The 16,373-nt window shown below is 50.5% G+C and overlaps 1 protein-coding gene across 2 annotated transcripts in view; it reads left to right on the top strand.

Moving 5' to 3' along the window:
- NOL10 (nucleolar protein 10) overlaps positions 1-16,373 on the top strand; it is a 98,075-nt gene that overhangs the window by 17,300 nt on the left and 64,402 nt on the right. For both annotated transcript variants that reach the window (XM_062208955.1, XM_062208956.1), the window contains 5 exons: positions 442-507; positions 2,660-2,720; positions 6,820-6,905; positions 12,649-12,727; positions 14,696-14,845. In XM_062208955.1, the coding sequence (XP_062064939.1) occupies positions 442-507; positions 2,660-2,720; positions 6,820-6,905; positions 12,649-12,727; positions 14,696-14,845 (442 nt within the window). The remainder of the gene's footprint in view (positions 1-441; positions 508-2,659; positions 2,721-6,819; positions 6,906-12,648; positions 12,728-14,695; positions 14,846-16,373) is intronic.

Below are 16,373 nucleotides of genomic sequence, written 5' to 3'. Positions count from 1 at the left end.
CGGGACTTAAACTGGTGCCCATGTGGGATGCTGGGCCACAGGTTATAGCTTGACCTGCTGCACCACAGCCTGGGTCCCTGTTATGTGTTATATTTCCTTCTACTCTTCTGTATGTGTATAGCTAGATAAATATATATACTTTTGGATCTTGGATTCTGTATGTTATCTGCAAATAATATTCTACTTGATGGATTCGTATTATTTCCTTGGCAGATGAGTGTTTTAAATAAAATTTAAACCACTTTTTTAAGTAAGCTTTGTACATAAACAAATCCACAAATAAGATGACTATTTTTAGACAGGATAATTTGTCAGTTTTATAGATGTGTAGTGGCCGGTAGTGATCTGCATATGTCCATACCGTTTATACTTACGTAAGTAGATGAATGGAAGGTTCGTTCTAGCTTGCCCGCTGGTAACGTTTTCCTCGTCGCTTTGCAGCTCTGAAGTTTACAGACTAAACCTGGAGCAGGGGCGGTACCTGAATCCTCTGCAGACCGACGCTGCGTGAGTATTGGTGCTGTTCTGACTTTGGCCAGGAGAGGGAGCCAGATGCTCACGTTGTGAAGTGGCCTGGTGCTTTAGCGGACCTGTGGGCAACCTGGGTAAAGCAGATCGACCTGGAACAGTTAAGTTAGATGTGTGAAGTTAATCGAAAATGGATCATGGTAAAAGATAGGACTGGGAATAGGAGAGGGAGGAGGGGGGCGGAGTGTGGGTGGGAGGGTGGGAACAGTGGGAAGAATCACTGTGTTCCTAAAGTTGTAATTCTGAAAGACATGCAAATACATTTTTAAAAATTAAGAAAAAAAGTTTTTTTCCTTAAAAATTTACTGAAAGACAATGAGCTCAAAAGTTTTATGAAACTTACTTTTTAAAAAATCCCAGTTTATTATTTGCAGTGTTCTTTCACATTTCATTCATGATTTTGTTTGTGATATTTTCTCCTGTGGAGAAATTTTGAATTAACTTTCTTTGTTTTCCCTTTATCATGTTATGCTCCGTGCTTATGTTCCCTTCAAAGAGAAAATCTTTAGGACCAAACCGTCTTTATCATCATCAGAATGGTTAATAGCAGTAACTTCCTTAGTAAAAACATTTACTATGTGCCAGGCATTCAGCCATTTAAAAAAAAATTACTTGACAGAGGGACAGGAAGGGAGAGACACAGAGACAGAGACGTGCCATCTGCTGCTTGGAGTGCCTGGGGCTGGGCCAGGGGAAGCCAGAAGCCAGGAGCTCACTCCAGGCCTCTGGGGCGGGGGGGGGGGGGGGGGAGAGGGGGGGAGCCAAGCGTCTGCACAGTGACCTGCCGGCTCCCGGGATTTGCTGTAGCAGGAAGCTGAGTCGGGAGCCAGAGCCAGGTGTTGGGCCCAGGTGCTCCCATGTGGGCTGTGGCTGTCCCAACCTGTGTCTTTTTTTTTTTTTTTTTTTTTTTAAGATTTATTTATTTATTTGAAAGTCAGAGTTACACATAGAGAGGAGAGGCAGAGAGAGAGGTCTTCCATCCACTGGTTCACTCCCTAATTGGCCGCAATGACTGGAGCTGCGCCGATCCGAAGCCAGGAGCTTCTTCGGGGTCTCCCACGTGGGTGCAGGGGCCCAAGGACTTGGGCCATCTTTACTGCTTTCCCAGGCCACAACAGAGAGCTGGATCGGAAGTGGAGCAGCCTGGTCTCGAACCAGCACCCATATGGGATGCCAACACTGCAGGCCAGGGCATTAACCCGTTGTGCCACAGTGCTGGCCCCCCAACCTGTGTCTTAACCACTGGGTAGACACTCATGGGAGGACTTTAAAGGTTACGAGAACCTTTGTCACCATGTGGTGACACAAATGGAACAGGCTCGAAATCTTTTTATTTCACGGTGGCTTAAAATGTTTTTATTTTTCCTCCCTCCCTCCCTCTTTCCCTCCCTTCCTTCCTAAGATTTATTTATTTGAAAGGCAGAGTTGCGGAGAGAAAGAGGCAGGGGGAGAGAGAGAGGTCTTCCATCTGACGGCTCACTCCCCAATTGGCCGCAATGGCCGGAGCTGCGCTGGTCTGAAGCCAGGAGCCAGGAGCTTCTTCCCAGTCTCCCACGCGGGTGCAGGGGCCCAAGGTTGTGGGCCATCTTCTCCTGTTTTCCCAGGCCATAGCAGAGAGCTGGATCAAAAGTGAAGCAGCCAGGACTCGAACCAGTGCCCATATGGGATGCCAGCCCTGCAGGAAGCAGCTTTACCCACTACACCACAGCACTGGCCCCAGTTTTCTGCTCTGTAGTTACATAATTTTCTGTTTGTGGTAGCAACTGTTATCTCTGCACTGGAGACGCTGCCTCTCGACAGCGCTGAGGCCGGTGAAGTCGCTGTTTCGCAGCAACAAAGCCGGGCTCCGCCTGGTCAGGTTCCCCAGCTCGCTGTGGCCGGAGCTGGGGCGGTGGTGTCGCCGTGCTCGGATGCTTTCTTCCCAGGGAGCTGGAGCGGGGTTTCAGAGGGCGTCCCCGGGGACTGAGGCGGCCTCTCAGCCCTCTCTCGCCTGGGTGCTGCACCCCCAGAGAGTGAGACTGCATTCCTTCCTTCTCGCGTACCTGGGCTTGGCTGTCGAAGGCTTTTGAATGCCCCTTCCTCCGGAAGTGGTGCTAGCTGGTCTTTTCTCCCCTCTGCTTTACCGTTTCAGGGAGAATAATGTCTGTGACATAAATTCTGTGCACGGCTTGTTCGCCACAGGAACCATCGAGGTAAGCATGTGCTGACTTTAATTGTTCACGCTTGCGTTACAGTTGACAAGGAACGGCATTTTTACTTGGAGCTATAGGTACTGGATTGCTTAGAGCAGGGTGGTCACGCAGGTCCTCTGGTTTGCATTCGCAGTTTGCCTGGTTGTTGCTCTTGCCACACAGGACGCGGCTGTTCTGTGCCTGGCTGCGCACCACCGCCTGCTGTGCAAATGACTGGGCAGGCGCTGGCACCAGCCTCGGGACCTAGACTTGGAGAGATGGGGTTGGGCACAGCGCACCCGCACTGCCGCACGCAGCCACGTGGCTCCTCTGGGGACTGTCGTGGAGCGCCGGCTCTCTGGTCAGGCAGGGTGGCTGTGAACGCGTGGGTTCCCAGGCTGGCGGAACCTCCCGTGGGTTCCCAGGCTGGCGGAACCTCCCGTGGCCATGTGGCAGAGGTGTGGCTGGGGAGCACATGAAGTGACCCGTGTGAAGGCAGCAAACGGAGAGGCGGGCCGGGGCTTGTGCAGCCCACAGGGTGACACTTGCGACGCCGTCCATGGTCCCCGCTGCCTCGGGGTGAGGGTCCTCACGCCTGCGGAGGGTCTTTCTCAGTTTGCACTGTTTATTTACGACAACAATAACTACAGTAAAACAAAATTCCCGCAAGCGAGTGAGAAGCACGTAATGCGGAGGTGTCCCCTGGTGCCTCCCGTCACCAATCGCACACTCCGGGTTGGCGTTGGATCCCCCAGGCGTGCTCCTGCCAACGCCAGCAGGCGTGTGTGCACGAGTATTGGTCTTAAAGGGATGGCGGTTCTTCGTGTGTCCAGTGGTGTCACACACGGAGATCACATCAGTGGCCCTCAGCCTTGCGTGGCCATGGTAGAGCACAGGTGGATTCCGGCTGTGCGGCTGCGACATCGCTGGCGGGGAGCTGAGGCGCCTCCGTGGTGTTTGTCATCTGTTACCAGAGTTTCTGTGCGGCGCGTGGCTGTACCGTGTATCATAGTTTTCCACCTGGAAATAGCGGTATTTACAGCTACTCACGATGCTAAATCGGTACTTTGAAACTGATGAATCAGTTGCTTGACTGTGCTGTAAGTTATTAAACCAGCTCTGTTTGGAGGAAATTGAGGCTTCTTTACTCAGATTGCTTTCATGTTAAGAGATGAAGATGAGGCCGAGCTCACAGGAACGTGGCAAACCGTGTTGACTGCTGGGGTGATGAGCCGAGGAAGCGTTCCCTTGGTGACCACGTGTCTTAGGCTGCTAAGGGAAATATATTTTTTAAAAGGTTTATTTATGTATTTACTTGAAGGAGTTAAAGAGAGAAGAAGAGACACCATCCACTGGTTCAGTCCCCAAATGGCCACAATAGCTGAGGCTGGGCCAGGCTGAACCCAGGAGCCAGGAGCTTTGTCTGGGTCTCCCACATGGGTGCTGTTACCCACTTCTTTCCCAGGTGCATGAGCAGGGAGCTGGATCGAAGTGGGGCTCCATGGGTTGCCCACATGGGACGCTGGCATCGCAGGCGGCACTGAACCTGCTGCTGTGCCACAGCGCCAGCCCTGCTGGGGAAATTTAAAAATAGGTTCCTAGAGAAAGTAGTTCTAAACAACGTCCTGAAGCAGTCTAGGGTGGAGTCAGGGAGAAGTTAGGCTGAGAAGGGGCCTCCAGCCGCTGCCGTGAGACCAGCCGGGACGTGGCGGGGTGGGAAGGACTGGCCAGAGGCTGGGCTCTGATTCCCTCGCTGTTGAGGGCTTGCCACTTGACAGGCATAGTCGCAGTGCACTTGCAAACTTCATCTTGTGGTTTCCTTTTTTAAAGGTTTGTTTATTTATTTGAAAGCCAAAATTAACAGAGAGGGAAGGAGAGACAGAGAGGTTGAGGGAGAGGTCTTTCATCTGCTAGTTCACTCCCCAGTTTGCTGCAACGGCCAGGGCTGGGCCAGGCTGAAGCCAGGTGCTTCTTTGTGCCCTCCCATGTGGGCGCAGGAGCCCAAACACCTGGTCATGCTCCACTGCTTTCCCAGGCTCATTATGAGGGAGCTGGATTGGAAGTAGAACAGCTGGGACACGAACCAGCACCCATACGGGATGCCAGCGATGCAGGCAGTGGCTTTACCTGCCGCGCCACAATGCAGCCCCTTTTGTTAAAAAGTGGGCTAGTACTGTTTTTTCAGACAGGTCACTTGTTGTGGATACACTGTAGGCGCGTGCGTGCCCACAGCGTCCTTTCTGCTGGCAGAGTTCTGTTAAGTGTGTGGCAGGTGAGCATCCCTAAGCTGAAACCAGAAACCTTGAGCACGGACATGATGCCACAGTGGAAAATCCACCCCATGAAGCGGTTTTACCCCCGAGTTAATTGAAGATACTACATAAAATTACCTTCAAGCTGTGTGTGTGAGTCGTAGTCCAATTTTGTGTGAGTCCCAGCCCCAAAACATCGCATTCTGAAGGTGCAGGCATTTCCAGATGTGAGAAACTCCTGAATCCGATACGGTCCGGACACCGAGCATCCGGAGCGGGACACTCCGCCTGCGCCATGGCTGCGTCCTTGCTGTGTCGTTTGCAGCTGCCTTTTTGTTTTTTAAAATTTCTCCCCAGCCTTTTATTTAAAAAACAAAACAAAACAAAAAACCTTTAGAAAAGGCAGAAGCAGAGCTCAGTGAGCTCCCCTTGTACATCCTTTTCCTGTAAAAATACATGCGTGCTCGTCAGAGATGTCTTTTAAAGCAATTGAAAGTAAAGTGTAAGTATGAAATTCCATTCCCAAGTACTTCAAAATGTATTTCTTTCTTTTTTTGAAAGATTTATTTATTTATTTGAAAGGCAGAGTTACAGAAAGAGAAACAGATCATCCATCTGCTGATTCACTCCCCAAAAGTCTGCAGCAGCGGGGGCTGCGCCAGCCAGGAGCCAGGAGCGTCACTGGTCTTCCTTGTGCGTGGCAGAGGCTCAAGCACTTGAGCACGTTCTGCTGCTTTCCCAGGCTCATTAGCAGGGAGCTGGATCTGGAGTGGAGCAGCTGGACTCCAGCCAGCACTCAGATGGGGTTCCAGTGTCACAGGTGGTGGCTTAGCCCACTAGGCTACAACACTGGCCCCTAAAATGTATTTCTTAAAGAAAATGACTTCACCTATAAAATCCTAATATCATTACTTAAAAATTTAATATTTATACAGGATATTAAATATTTAACATTGGCACAATAATATTTAATTCTCCCAGTTATTTCAAAATATCTTTTTTTTTTTTGAAAGGTTTATTTATTTGAAAGCCAGAGTTACAAACAGAGAGGTACAGCCAGAGAGAGAGGTCTTCCATCCACTGATTCCCCAAATGACAACAATGGCCAGAGCTGAGCTGATCCGAAGCCAGGAGCCAGGAGCTTCCTCTGGGTCTCCCGTGTGGGTGCAGGGGCCCAAGGACTTGGGCCATCTTCTCCTGCTTTCCCAGGCCACAGCAGAGAGCTGGATTGGAAGTGGGCAGCTGGTGCCCACATGGGCTGCCGGCACTGCAGGCTGGGGCTTTAACCCATTGCACCAGAGCGCTGTCCCCTCCCAATGTCTTTGTAACCATGCCCTCCTTCCCCGTCTAATCCAGTTCCCGGAGCGTGCTTGATTGCACTTTTTATTTTTGAGAGGGATGTTTTTTCTTTTGTTTTAATTAGAAAATCAACTCATGGTAAAACAAAATTTACTTATTTTCATTTTTATTTGAAAGACATAGAGACAGAGATAGGGAGAGACACAGATTCCATCCACTCGTTTTCTCCCTAAATGCCTGCAGCAGGCGGGGCGGGGCCAGGCGGAAGTCAGGAGCCCAGAGCTCAGGCTGGGTGCTGTGAGCGGTAGCAGGGGGCCGGGTGCCGGGGCCACCATCCGCTGCCTGTCATAACGTGCGGTAGCAGGAAACGAGCAGAAACAGTTAGCCGGGCTGTACAGGCACGGGCATCTGGGGCGGGGACGTCCCCAGTGAGAGTTAACCGGGCTGAACGGGAGTAGGGTAAGGGTGCGTGTTTGTTCTCCGGGAGGCAGCCCACGATAGTGAGGTGGATTTCACGAATATGCACTTCCCGGAGCAGCCTGCGTTCACACTGGATCTGCTTTGTCCAGGGCCGCGTGGAGTGCTGGGACCCCAGGACTCGGAGGAGAGTGGGCGTGTTGGACTGTGCACTGAGCAGCGTCACTGCGGACTCCGAGTGAGTACAGCCAGCCCGCGCCCCGCGCCCGTCAGTAGGGAATCCAGTTAAGGGGCTGCAGGGTGAGGCTTGAGACTCACAGCCAGTGGTAGCTCCTGTGAATCACCTACTTTGTATGGAAACCCTGTGTCGTAGAGTCTCCCGAAGAGCCCAAGCCGGAGACCTGCCGTCAGAGCCCTCCGTGGGGCGCCGGATCGCTGCCCAGCCGCGGGCTCTCAGTGAGCCCCTGTGCGATCGGTGGTGCGGTCCGGCGGAGAGCTGTGCTTTAAACTCTAGGGCGCAGGGGAGCCCGGCTTTGGTATTTTTCTCATTCCTGTGCCTGCCTGGGGATGAAGTCAGAGGCCCCGTCCCTCTCTGCCCCCATTCGCCAGAGGTCCCTGCCACGGTAGCACAGGGCACAGGGGTGTCTGTGTCTCTCGGTCCCCACCCCAGTCACTAGAGGTCTCTGCTGTGTTAGCACAGGGGCACAGGGGTGTCTCTCTCAGTCCCCACCCCAGTCACCAGAGGCCCCTGCTGTGTTAGCACAGGGCACAGGGGCACAGGGGTGTCTCTCTCGGTCCCTGCCCCAGTCACCAGAGGCCCCTGCTGCGTTAGCACAGGGCACAGGGGTCTCTGTCTCGGTCAGATCCTGGGCCTGGGGTTTACTTGGCTGCTGTCATTTCGGAAATGGCTTTTCCCTGGGCTCTTGCTCGTGGTTGCGGTGTTAGCGTCTGTGCCCTTTGGGGCTGGTCAGATGGCCACCTGTGCGCATGTCCGCTGCAAGGTGTGGTCTGTGATAGCTGCTGTGAGCCCTCCGATAACTGCACTGTTCTGTGTGATTTGCAGTTTCCTGGGGGAGAGGAGGATTCTTAGTTGCTTCTAAAAAACAATGGGTTTATGCGAAGCATCCTTGCCTAGAAAACAAATTGAGAGCCCTGCATGAGAGAGAGCCCTCTTTCCCGTTGCGTGCATCCCTTTTGTGGCAAGCGAAGAGTGAACTCGACTTTCCGTTTATGTATCCCAGCATTTAAGGTGGGCATAGGAGCTGTTTTCTCCTGGTTATGTTTGAACTTCATTAAAGGAATACAACAAACAGCTTCATTCATCATGGTTTGGAGTATAGTTTATTAAACATTTAAGTTGGAAAATTTGCTTATTCTGTAGTTGGTAATAGATAATCCAGTGGAAGGTATGTACCAATATTTTATGATTTTGGTATAAAAAAAAGAATCAGAAGCTTGAGTATTTTTGGAGAAAAGGAAGCTAAGAAAAAGGGAAGGAGAAAAAGAAAATTTTGGAGAAAAAGGATGCCCATTTCCTAGAGAGCAGAGATGACTTTTCCTTTCCTTTTTTTTTTTTTTTTTTTTAGATTTATTTGAAAGAGAGAGGCAGAGAGAGAGAGAGGTCTTCCATCCACTGGTTCACTCCCCAGATGGTTGTGATGGCCAGAACTGGTCTGATCCAAAGCCAGGAGCTTCTTCCAGGTCTCCCACATGGGTCCACAGGCTCAAGGACTTGGGCCATCTTCTTCTGCTTTCCCAGGCCCATTTGCAGGGAGCTGGATCAGAAGTGGAGCAGCTGGGACTCAAACTGGTGCCCTTATGAGATGCTGGCTAACCTACACCATGGCGCTGGCCCCTTTTCCTTTACTCATGTTTTTTTTTAAAGATGTATTTATTTATTTGAACAGCAGAGTTAGAGAGAGGCAGAAGCAGAGGGGGAGGGTGGTGGAGAGGTCTTCCATATAGTGGTTCACTCCCCAGATGGCCGCAATGGCCGGAGCTGTGCCAATCTGAAGCCAGGAGCCAGGAGCTTCCTTTGGGTCTCCCATGCAGATGCAGAGGCCCAAAGACTTGGGCCATCTTCCACTGCTTTCCCAGATCATAGCAGAGAGCTGGATTGGAAGTAGGACAGCCGGGACTTGAACCAGACCCATGTGGGATGCCGGCGCTACATGTGGTGGCTTTACCCACTGCACCACAGTGCCAGCCCCTTCCTTTACTCTTTTTTTTTTTCCCCTCAATTAGGTCTTTTGTTTATTTACTTTACATTTATTATGCCATGGGTTCATAAGGAATGGGGTCCGCAGCGCAGGCCCCTCCCATTGGTCTGATAGAGTGGGCTCCGGGTGGAGCAGGCTGGCGCTGTAGTTGAACCCAGGTGCCCTGCTCTTTGGCTTCCTTCTTTTTCTGATCATTTTCCTTCCCATGTTTCAGGAAGCTGTCTCGGCTCTTAGAGTGCTTAATGTGTTCAGTACGCACATCTGTCCTCTTGGCAAGAACCTTGCCCTTCACTGGTTTGTTTACAACAGTGCCAACAGCCTGCTGGGTAACACTGTAGACTCTTCCAGTTTTTCCCACGGGCACATTTATGGGGCATTCCTTATTAACAGTACCCATTCCCTTGATGTCCACAATATCACCTTTCTTGTAAATGCGCATGTATGTGGCCAAAGGAACAACTCCATGTTTTCTGAAAGGCCTGGAGAACATGGACCGGCTACCTCGCCTCTTTCTTGTGTTCGTCATCTTGGCGAATTACTGGAAGATGGCGGCTCCAGCCGAAAGCTCCGTTGTCTTAAACACTAGCTTATCTTTGACTTAGAATGAAAAGAGTTGGGTTGTGGTACAAGCTCCATCATTTGTTGGAAGTGTTCTTTCAGGAAAATAGGCCAGTAGGTATTATTTGCAATATATCTTAGAGTGTTTCTATTTTAAATTTAGTGATTATGATAGAAGTAATATTGGAGGTCATTTAAGGAAGGGTTGTAAAACAGTCTTAACTTTGGTCTTAACATGGGAGTATTTATTTAATCTGAATAGAATACTGATTCACAAACATTTTGAGTGGTCTCCTTTGTCCTTGAAGGTGGAACATTTCCAGTTGTTTTTGCTTATTTAAAAAGATCGCTTTGTTATTTAGAAAAATGATTTATACTTAATATAAAGAAGATACTAGAAAGTGCCAAAAACACCAAAAAGAACACTTAAAAATGTAAAATGACCTCTGAGTGCAAGACAGGTGTAGCTTAAATCATCAGATCCCTGTTGGTACATGCAGGAGAGTCAAGGTTTCAGTGTTACATGTTCTCATACAGACCTCTGGTTAATTTCCTTAGGGAGAATACCCAAGCCTCAGACTTCTGAATTAAACAGTGTGCATGTTGGCCGGTGCCGCGGCTCACTAGGCTAATCCTCTGCCTTGCGGCGCCGGCACACCAGGTTATAGTCCAGGTCGGGGCGCCGGATTCTGTCCTGGTTGCCCCTCTTCCAGGCCAGATATCTGCTGTGGCCCAGGAGTGCAGTGGAGGATGGCCCAAGTGCTTGAGTCTTGCACCCCATGGGAGACCAGGAGAAGCACCTGGCTCCTGCCATTGGATTAGCGCTGTGCGCCGGCCGCAGCGCGCTGGCCGCGGCGGCCATTGGAGGGTGAACCAACGGCAAAAGGAAGACCTTTCTCTCTGTCTCTCTCTCTCACTGTCCACTCTGTTAAAAAAAAAAAACAAAAAAAACAGTGTGCATGTTTTTAGGGCATTTGGCACGTGGCTAAATTGCCTTACAGGAAGCCATCCACCACATGCTAATAGAACGCTCCTCCTCACCCCGCCCTCCTCGGCTCGTGGCATCTGCCCCAGCATTGTCACTAACGTGAGGGTGCAGGGAGAGTCTGAGGATGCTGGTGAAGTGACGCTGGGTAGACTTCCGAGTGTTTACCCTCATTAACTTCTGTAATGCTCTAGGTGCTGTCACTGTACCTCTCCATGGCACACACACTGTTCAGCCTCTGACAGTCCTGTTGCAAGAGCCCACTTGTTGCTAGGGGAGATGTTCTGTGCATGTCTCCAGTGGAAAAGCAGGCCGGTGGTTGCCTGTAGAGCTGAACACTTTTTGTAGGAAAACAGTGAACATGTAAGTGTAGGCAGAGGAACAAAGTTTACCAAAATGTTGACTCATTTTTGTTGTTGATTAGTTTTGGGTGATTTTACTGATTTATTGTTTAATACTAGGTTTACTTTTTTCTTTACACCTTATGAGCTGTCACTTCCATTAGGTAACGAAGTTCTGGAAGGTGGAGCCAGCACAGCAGGAGAAAGGGTGCTTCCATCCTGTTGGGGGGGCTGGCGTGGTCCTAGACGTGGGACTGTCTGCCGAGAAACTGGAAACCTTTCAGAACTGGTGGACTGGGTACAACGTAAATGTGCAGCAGTCGATGGTTTTGGTATTTTCAGGAAAATCCAGTTAGAAAGATATGAGAAAAAGTGCTCACTTTCAGCAACAAATATTATAAAGGACTGAGCGATAAACTTCATACCTGTATGAAGAAAATAACAAAATTTTATTAAAAAACAAAGTTTAAGTGGAGAAAATATTTCACTATACTAGAGAATGATTTTTTTAAAAAGATTTATTTATTTACCTGAAGGACGAAGTTACAGAGAGAAAGAGAGGGGAGACAGAGAGAGAGAGAGAAAGGTCCTCCATCTACTGCTTCGCACCCCAATGGCCCCAGCAGCGGGGGCAGGGCCAGGTCGGAGCCAGGAGCTTCATCGGGTGCCAGAACGCCGGCCCCTGGAAACTGAGTCTCACGTTGGTTTTGGAGCGGAAACGAGCACAGCCGTGGCGGTCAGGCCTCCAGGGTCCCGAGGTGCCGTGTAGTTCCGAGCTGAGGCTTTAGGTGGCGGAAGAGACTTGGTGAAGCTGACAGCCCAAACCTGGCCCCGGCGGCATGGCTGGCCGCCTTTGAGCCCACGCCTGCGCTCTCCCCACTGCGGAGCGTTGCCGTCGCTGCTGAGGCTCGCGTTGGCGTGAGGAGCACGTTGCTTGTGGTCATGCCATTCCTCTGGCTTTAGAGAGTCCAATGGCCTCATCTGGCAATTAGTCTTTTTCTTTGCTTTTTAAAAAGATGTATTTATTTATTTGAAAGTGAGAGAGAGAGTCCATCTTCCATTTGCTGGTTCACTCCCCAGATGACCACAATGGCTCAGGCTGGACCAGGCTGAAGCTCGAGCCTTGAACTCCATCTGGGTCTCTTACATGGGCAGCAGGGATCCAAGCATTAGGCCATCTTCCACTGTTTTCCCAGGCATGTTAGCAGGGAGCTGGATTGGAATCAGAGTAGCAGGGACTCGAACTGGCGCTCTGATATGGAACACCAGCTTAACCTGGTGCCCCACAGTGCTGGTCCCTGCGGATTAGTCTTTGTTTTAGCTAATTTTAAAATGAAAATGCATATACCCATGTTCAAATATAAAATGTCTTCCTATTAGTTAAAAAGGAGGCTGCTTCTGCAGATACCGTACTCTGGCTTAATCACAGTGCAGGCATCAGCCTAGGGAGTGAGACCTCCGCACTCCACGTTGCAGTACCTGGGTTTTGTTCCAGACTCTAGCTCCTGACTGCATTTTCCTGCCAATGCAGAACCTGGGAGGCGGTGACGAAGGCGCAGTTAATTGGGTTTCTGACACCCACGTGGGAGCCCTGCAATGAGTCCCTGGCCCATAGTTTTGGCCCGGCCCAGCCTCAGTGGTTGGCAGCATTTGGGGGTGAAGCGGTAGTTGGGAGCTCCCTCTGTGGTGCTCTGCCTCAAATCGTAAATTAAAACAGTTACATGACAGGTAAAGGTGGACGTGTGTGAGGGCGTATTTTGTTCTGGAGGCTGGACGTGTGATTCTCCGTTAGAGCTGAAGTGAGGGTAACAGTGAATGCGCTTGTTGCTTGGCGGGTTTGGCCCTGTATTCATGGACCGTGAATATTTTCCCTTTCAGGATAAACAGTCTGCCAACAATCTCTGCTTTGAAGTTTCATGGCGCTTTGACCATGGCAGTTGGAACATCGACAGGGCAGGTAAATGTGTTGAAGTTGGCATTCGGAGACACCGTGTTATGAGAAGCACGCTGTGGGAACAGAGAATGGGGCATTGCTGTTTTGGCCAGAGTGGAGAGGATGCCGCAGCACATCTCATTCCTCCAGCGCTTGAGAAACCTTGACCTTGCCTTTGTGGCTGGCCTGAGATGCTGTGGAGCTGGAGCTACAGATTTGTAGGCCTTGGGTGCTGTCTTGATAGTAGTTGGACCAACGTATTCCAGGTGCTGTGGTTAAAACGTTTGGAATTCTGCCAGACTCCTGCTCTTCGAGACTCGCGGTGGGTTCGCACATGCATTGAAGGCTCGGAGAAGCCCTGCAGACGAGAAATGTGCTAAACAAGTGTGAGCTCATTTGTGAGCTCCCGGAGCCTTCTTCCATGGCACCAGTAGTCACATCCCAGCTGTGAGTGAGCAGAGGACCGTCTGAGTGCGTTAGCAGTGCCGGGAGCTGTCTGTCTGTCCTTCAAGGCAGAGCCCACCGCTGTCCCCAGGGAGGTCTGACGTCCTGCTGTAGTCGATTTGCTTCCTCTGTCATCTCTGGCTAGCGGGGGTCTGGCGCTAAGACCCAGCTTCTAACGATGGGGTCAACGAGGCTCCCTTCTCCCAGACGGGGCTGGCCTGGCACCACCCTCCCTCTGGACTCTGCTCTTTTTTTTGGTTTGTTTTTGTTTTTTGTTTTTTAATTTATTTGACAGATAGAGTTAGACAGTGAGAGAGAGAGACAGAGAGAAAGGTCTTCCTCCGTTGGTTCACTCCCCAAATGGCCGCTATGGCTGGAGCTACACCGATCCAAAGCCAAGAGCCAGATGCTTTCTCCTGGTCCCCCATATGGGTGCAGGGCCCAAGCACTTGGGCCATCCTCCACTGCACTCCCTGGCCACAGCAGAGAGCTGGACTGGAAGAGGAGCAGCCGGGACTAGAACCCAGCACCCATGTGGGATGCCAGCACTTAAGACGGAGGATTAGCCAAGTGAGCCACGGTGCCGGCCCCTCGTTTTTGTTTTTTTTTTTTTTAATGATTTATTTATTTGGAAGGCAGATATACCAGAGGCAGAGAGAGAGGGAAAGAGAGAGAAAGAAAGAGAGGTCTTCCATCTGCTGGTTCACTCCCCAGATGACCACGACGGCCAGAGCTGAACCGATCCGAAGCCAGGAGCCAGGAGCTTCTTCTGGATCTCCCACGCAGTACAGGTGCCCAAGCTGTACCTGCTACACCACAGCACTGGCCCCTCATTCTTTTTTATATCATTTGCTTTGGCTGTGCCTGGTGTGTCGAAGGCTCTCTGATGTATTTGTTGAATAAGCAAATGAAACAAGTTCTTTTTTTTAAAGATTTATTTTATTTATTTGAATGACAGAGTTACAGAGAGAGTTAGAGACAGAGAAAGGTCTTGCATCCACTGGTTCACTCCCCAGATGGCTGCAACAGCTGGAGCTGCGTTGATCCGAAGCCAGGAGCCAGGAGCCTCATCTGGGTCTCCCACGCGGGTACAGGGGCCCAAGGACTTGGGCCATCTTCTCCTACTATTCCAGGCCACAGCAGAGAGCTGGGTCGGAAGAGGAGCAGCCAGGACTAGAACCGGTGCCCACATGGGATGCCGGCGCTTCAGGCCAGGGCGTTAACCCACTGCGCCACAGCGCCAGCCCTGAAACAAGTTCTTGCAGACTTTTTTTTTTAATAGAAGTTATTTCTTAGCATAGCTCAGTAGTTGTCAAACTTAGTGTGCCTAAAAATTAGTGCTCAGGGTTGAGCTCATAAAGCTGTGTTCTCTAGGAATAATCTAAGAGATTTTTCTAGAATATTAATGGCTGACTTTAGAATCTTAGCACCCTGAGTAAGGGTTTTCATTTTCATAAGGTGATGAACTAGATGGGAGCCGTCAGTCTGTTTCTTTTTAAGGTAAAATATTTAGTTTGCGTGAGCAGAGTAACTTCCTTCCTGTTTTAGGTTTTATTGTATGATCTCCGCTCTGACAAGCCGCTGCTCGTTAAGGATCACCAGTACGGGCTGCCCATCAAGTCAGTGCACTTCCAGGACTCCCTGGATTTGATTTTGTCTGCCGACTCTCGGATTATCAAAATGTGGAACAAGAACTCGGTACGTGCTTGCGGTGGAAGCTACTTTCTTTATTGTGTATGTTCCCAATGTTCCTTTTCTCCCCTTGCCTCTTCTCAGTGATCAGGGGTCTTGAGGAAGATACTTTATCTGTGTGGGCGCTTAGGAGGAAGTCAGTTACCTCAGGTCACCCAGTCGTGATGGCTTTCTCCCTGAGAGAAAGTTCTCCTGATCGGCTAGAACTGGCGTGCACTGTGGACGTTCCCTGCACAGATGGAGAAGAAATCATTGAGTCTTGCGGCGGGGACTGTGGTGGCGCAGTGGGTTAAGCTGCTGCCTGTGGCACTGGCATCCAGTATGCCCACTGATTCGTGTCCCAGATGCTCTCTTCCAATCCAGCAAAGGAGGATGACCCAAGGGTTTGGGCCCCTGCACCCACATGGGAGACCCAGAAGAAGCTCCCGGCTCCTGGCTTCAGCCCAGCCCTGGCCATTGCAGCCATTTGGGGAGCAAACCAGTAGATGGACGACTTCTGTCTCTCTCTCTCTCCCTTTATATACAACTCTGATTTTCAACATCAACAAATCTTTAAAAAGAACAAAAAGAGCCTAGTGGGGCAAGTGTTTGGCACAGTGGCTAAGTCATGGCTTGGGCATCCCATTGTCAGAGCCCAGGTTTGAGTCCCAGCTCTGCTTCTACTCCAGCTTCCTGCTAATGCACACCTTGGGAGGCAGCAGGTGTTGGCTCAAGTACTCTGCCAACCACGCAGGATTCTTAGATGAATTTCTTGGCTCTTGGCTTTGGCCTGGCTCAGCCCCAGCTATTGCAAGTATTTGGAGAGTGAACCAGCAGATGGAAGATAAATCTCTCTTTCTCTCTCTCTCTCTCTCTCTCTCTCTCCTTTCTGCCTTTCAGAAGAAATAAATTAAATAAATTAAAGTCCATCCCTGAGAGACCTCTGAGATCCTGAGGCTCTCACAGCCTGAGGGTGTTCATGTGCTGCTCTGTCAGTAGTGTTATGAATCTTTGTTTTGTTTTTGACAGGCAGAGTTAGACAGTGAGAGAGAGAGACAGAGAGAAAGGTCTTCCTTCTGTTGGTTCACCCCCCAAATGGCCGTTATGGCCAGCGCACTGCGCTGATCTGAAGCCAAGAGCCAGGTGCTTTCTCCTGGTCTCCCACGCGGGTGCAGGGCCCAAGCACTTGGGCCATCCTCCACTGCCCTCCCGGGCCACAGCAGAGAGCTGGCCTGGAAGAGTGGCAACCGGGACAGAATCTGGTGCCCCGACCGGGACTAGAACCTTTGGTCCAGACTTTCCCTCACCTCAAATAATCAGATATTTTTCTTTCTTTTTTTTTTTTAAATTTTTTTTGACAGGCAAAGTGGACAGTGAGAGAGACAGAGAGAAAGGTCTTCCTTTGCCGTTGGTTCACCCTCCAATGGCTGCTGCGGCCGGCACACTGCGGCCGGCACACCGCACTGATCCGAAGGCAGGAGCCAGGTGCTTCTCCTGGTCTCCCATGGGGTGCAGGGCCCAAGCACTTGGGCCATCCTCCACTGCACTCCCGGGC

This window comes from Lepus europaeus, chromosome 13, assembly GCF_033115175.1.
Source record: "Lepus europaeus isolate LE1 chromosome 13, mLepTim1.pri, whole genome shotgun sequence".
Lineage (NCBI taxonomy): Eukaryota > Metazoa > Chordata > Mammalia > Lagomorpha > Leporidae > Lepus > Lepus europaeus.
Note: the sequence above shows the minus strand (reverse complement) of the source record. Positions and strands in the feature narration are given on the sequence as shown.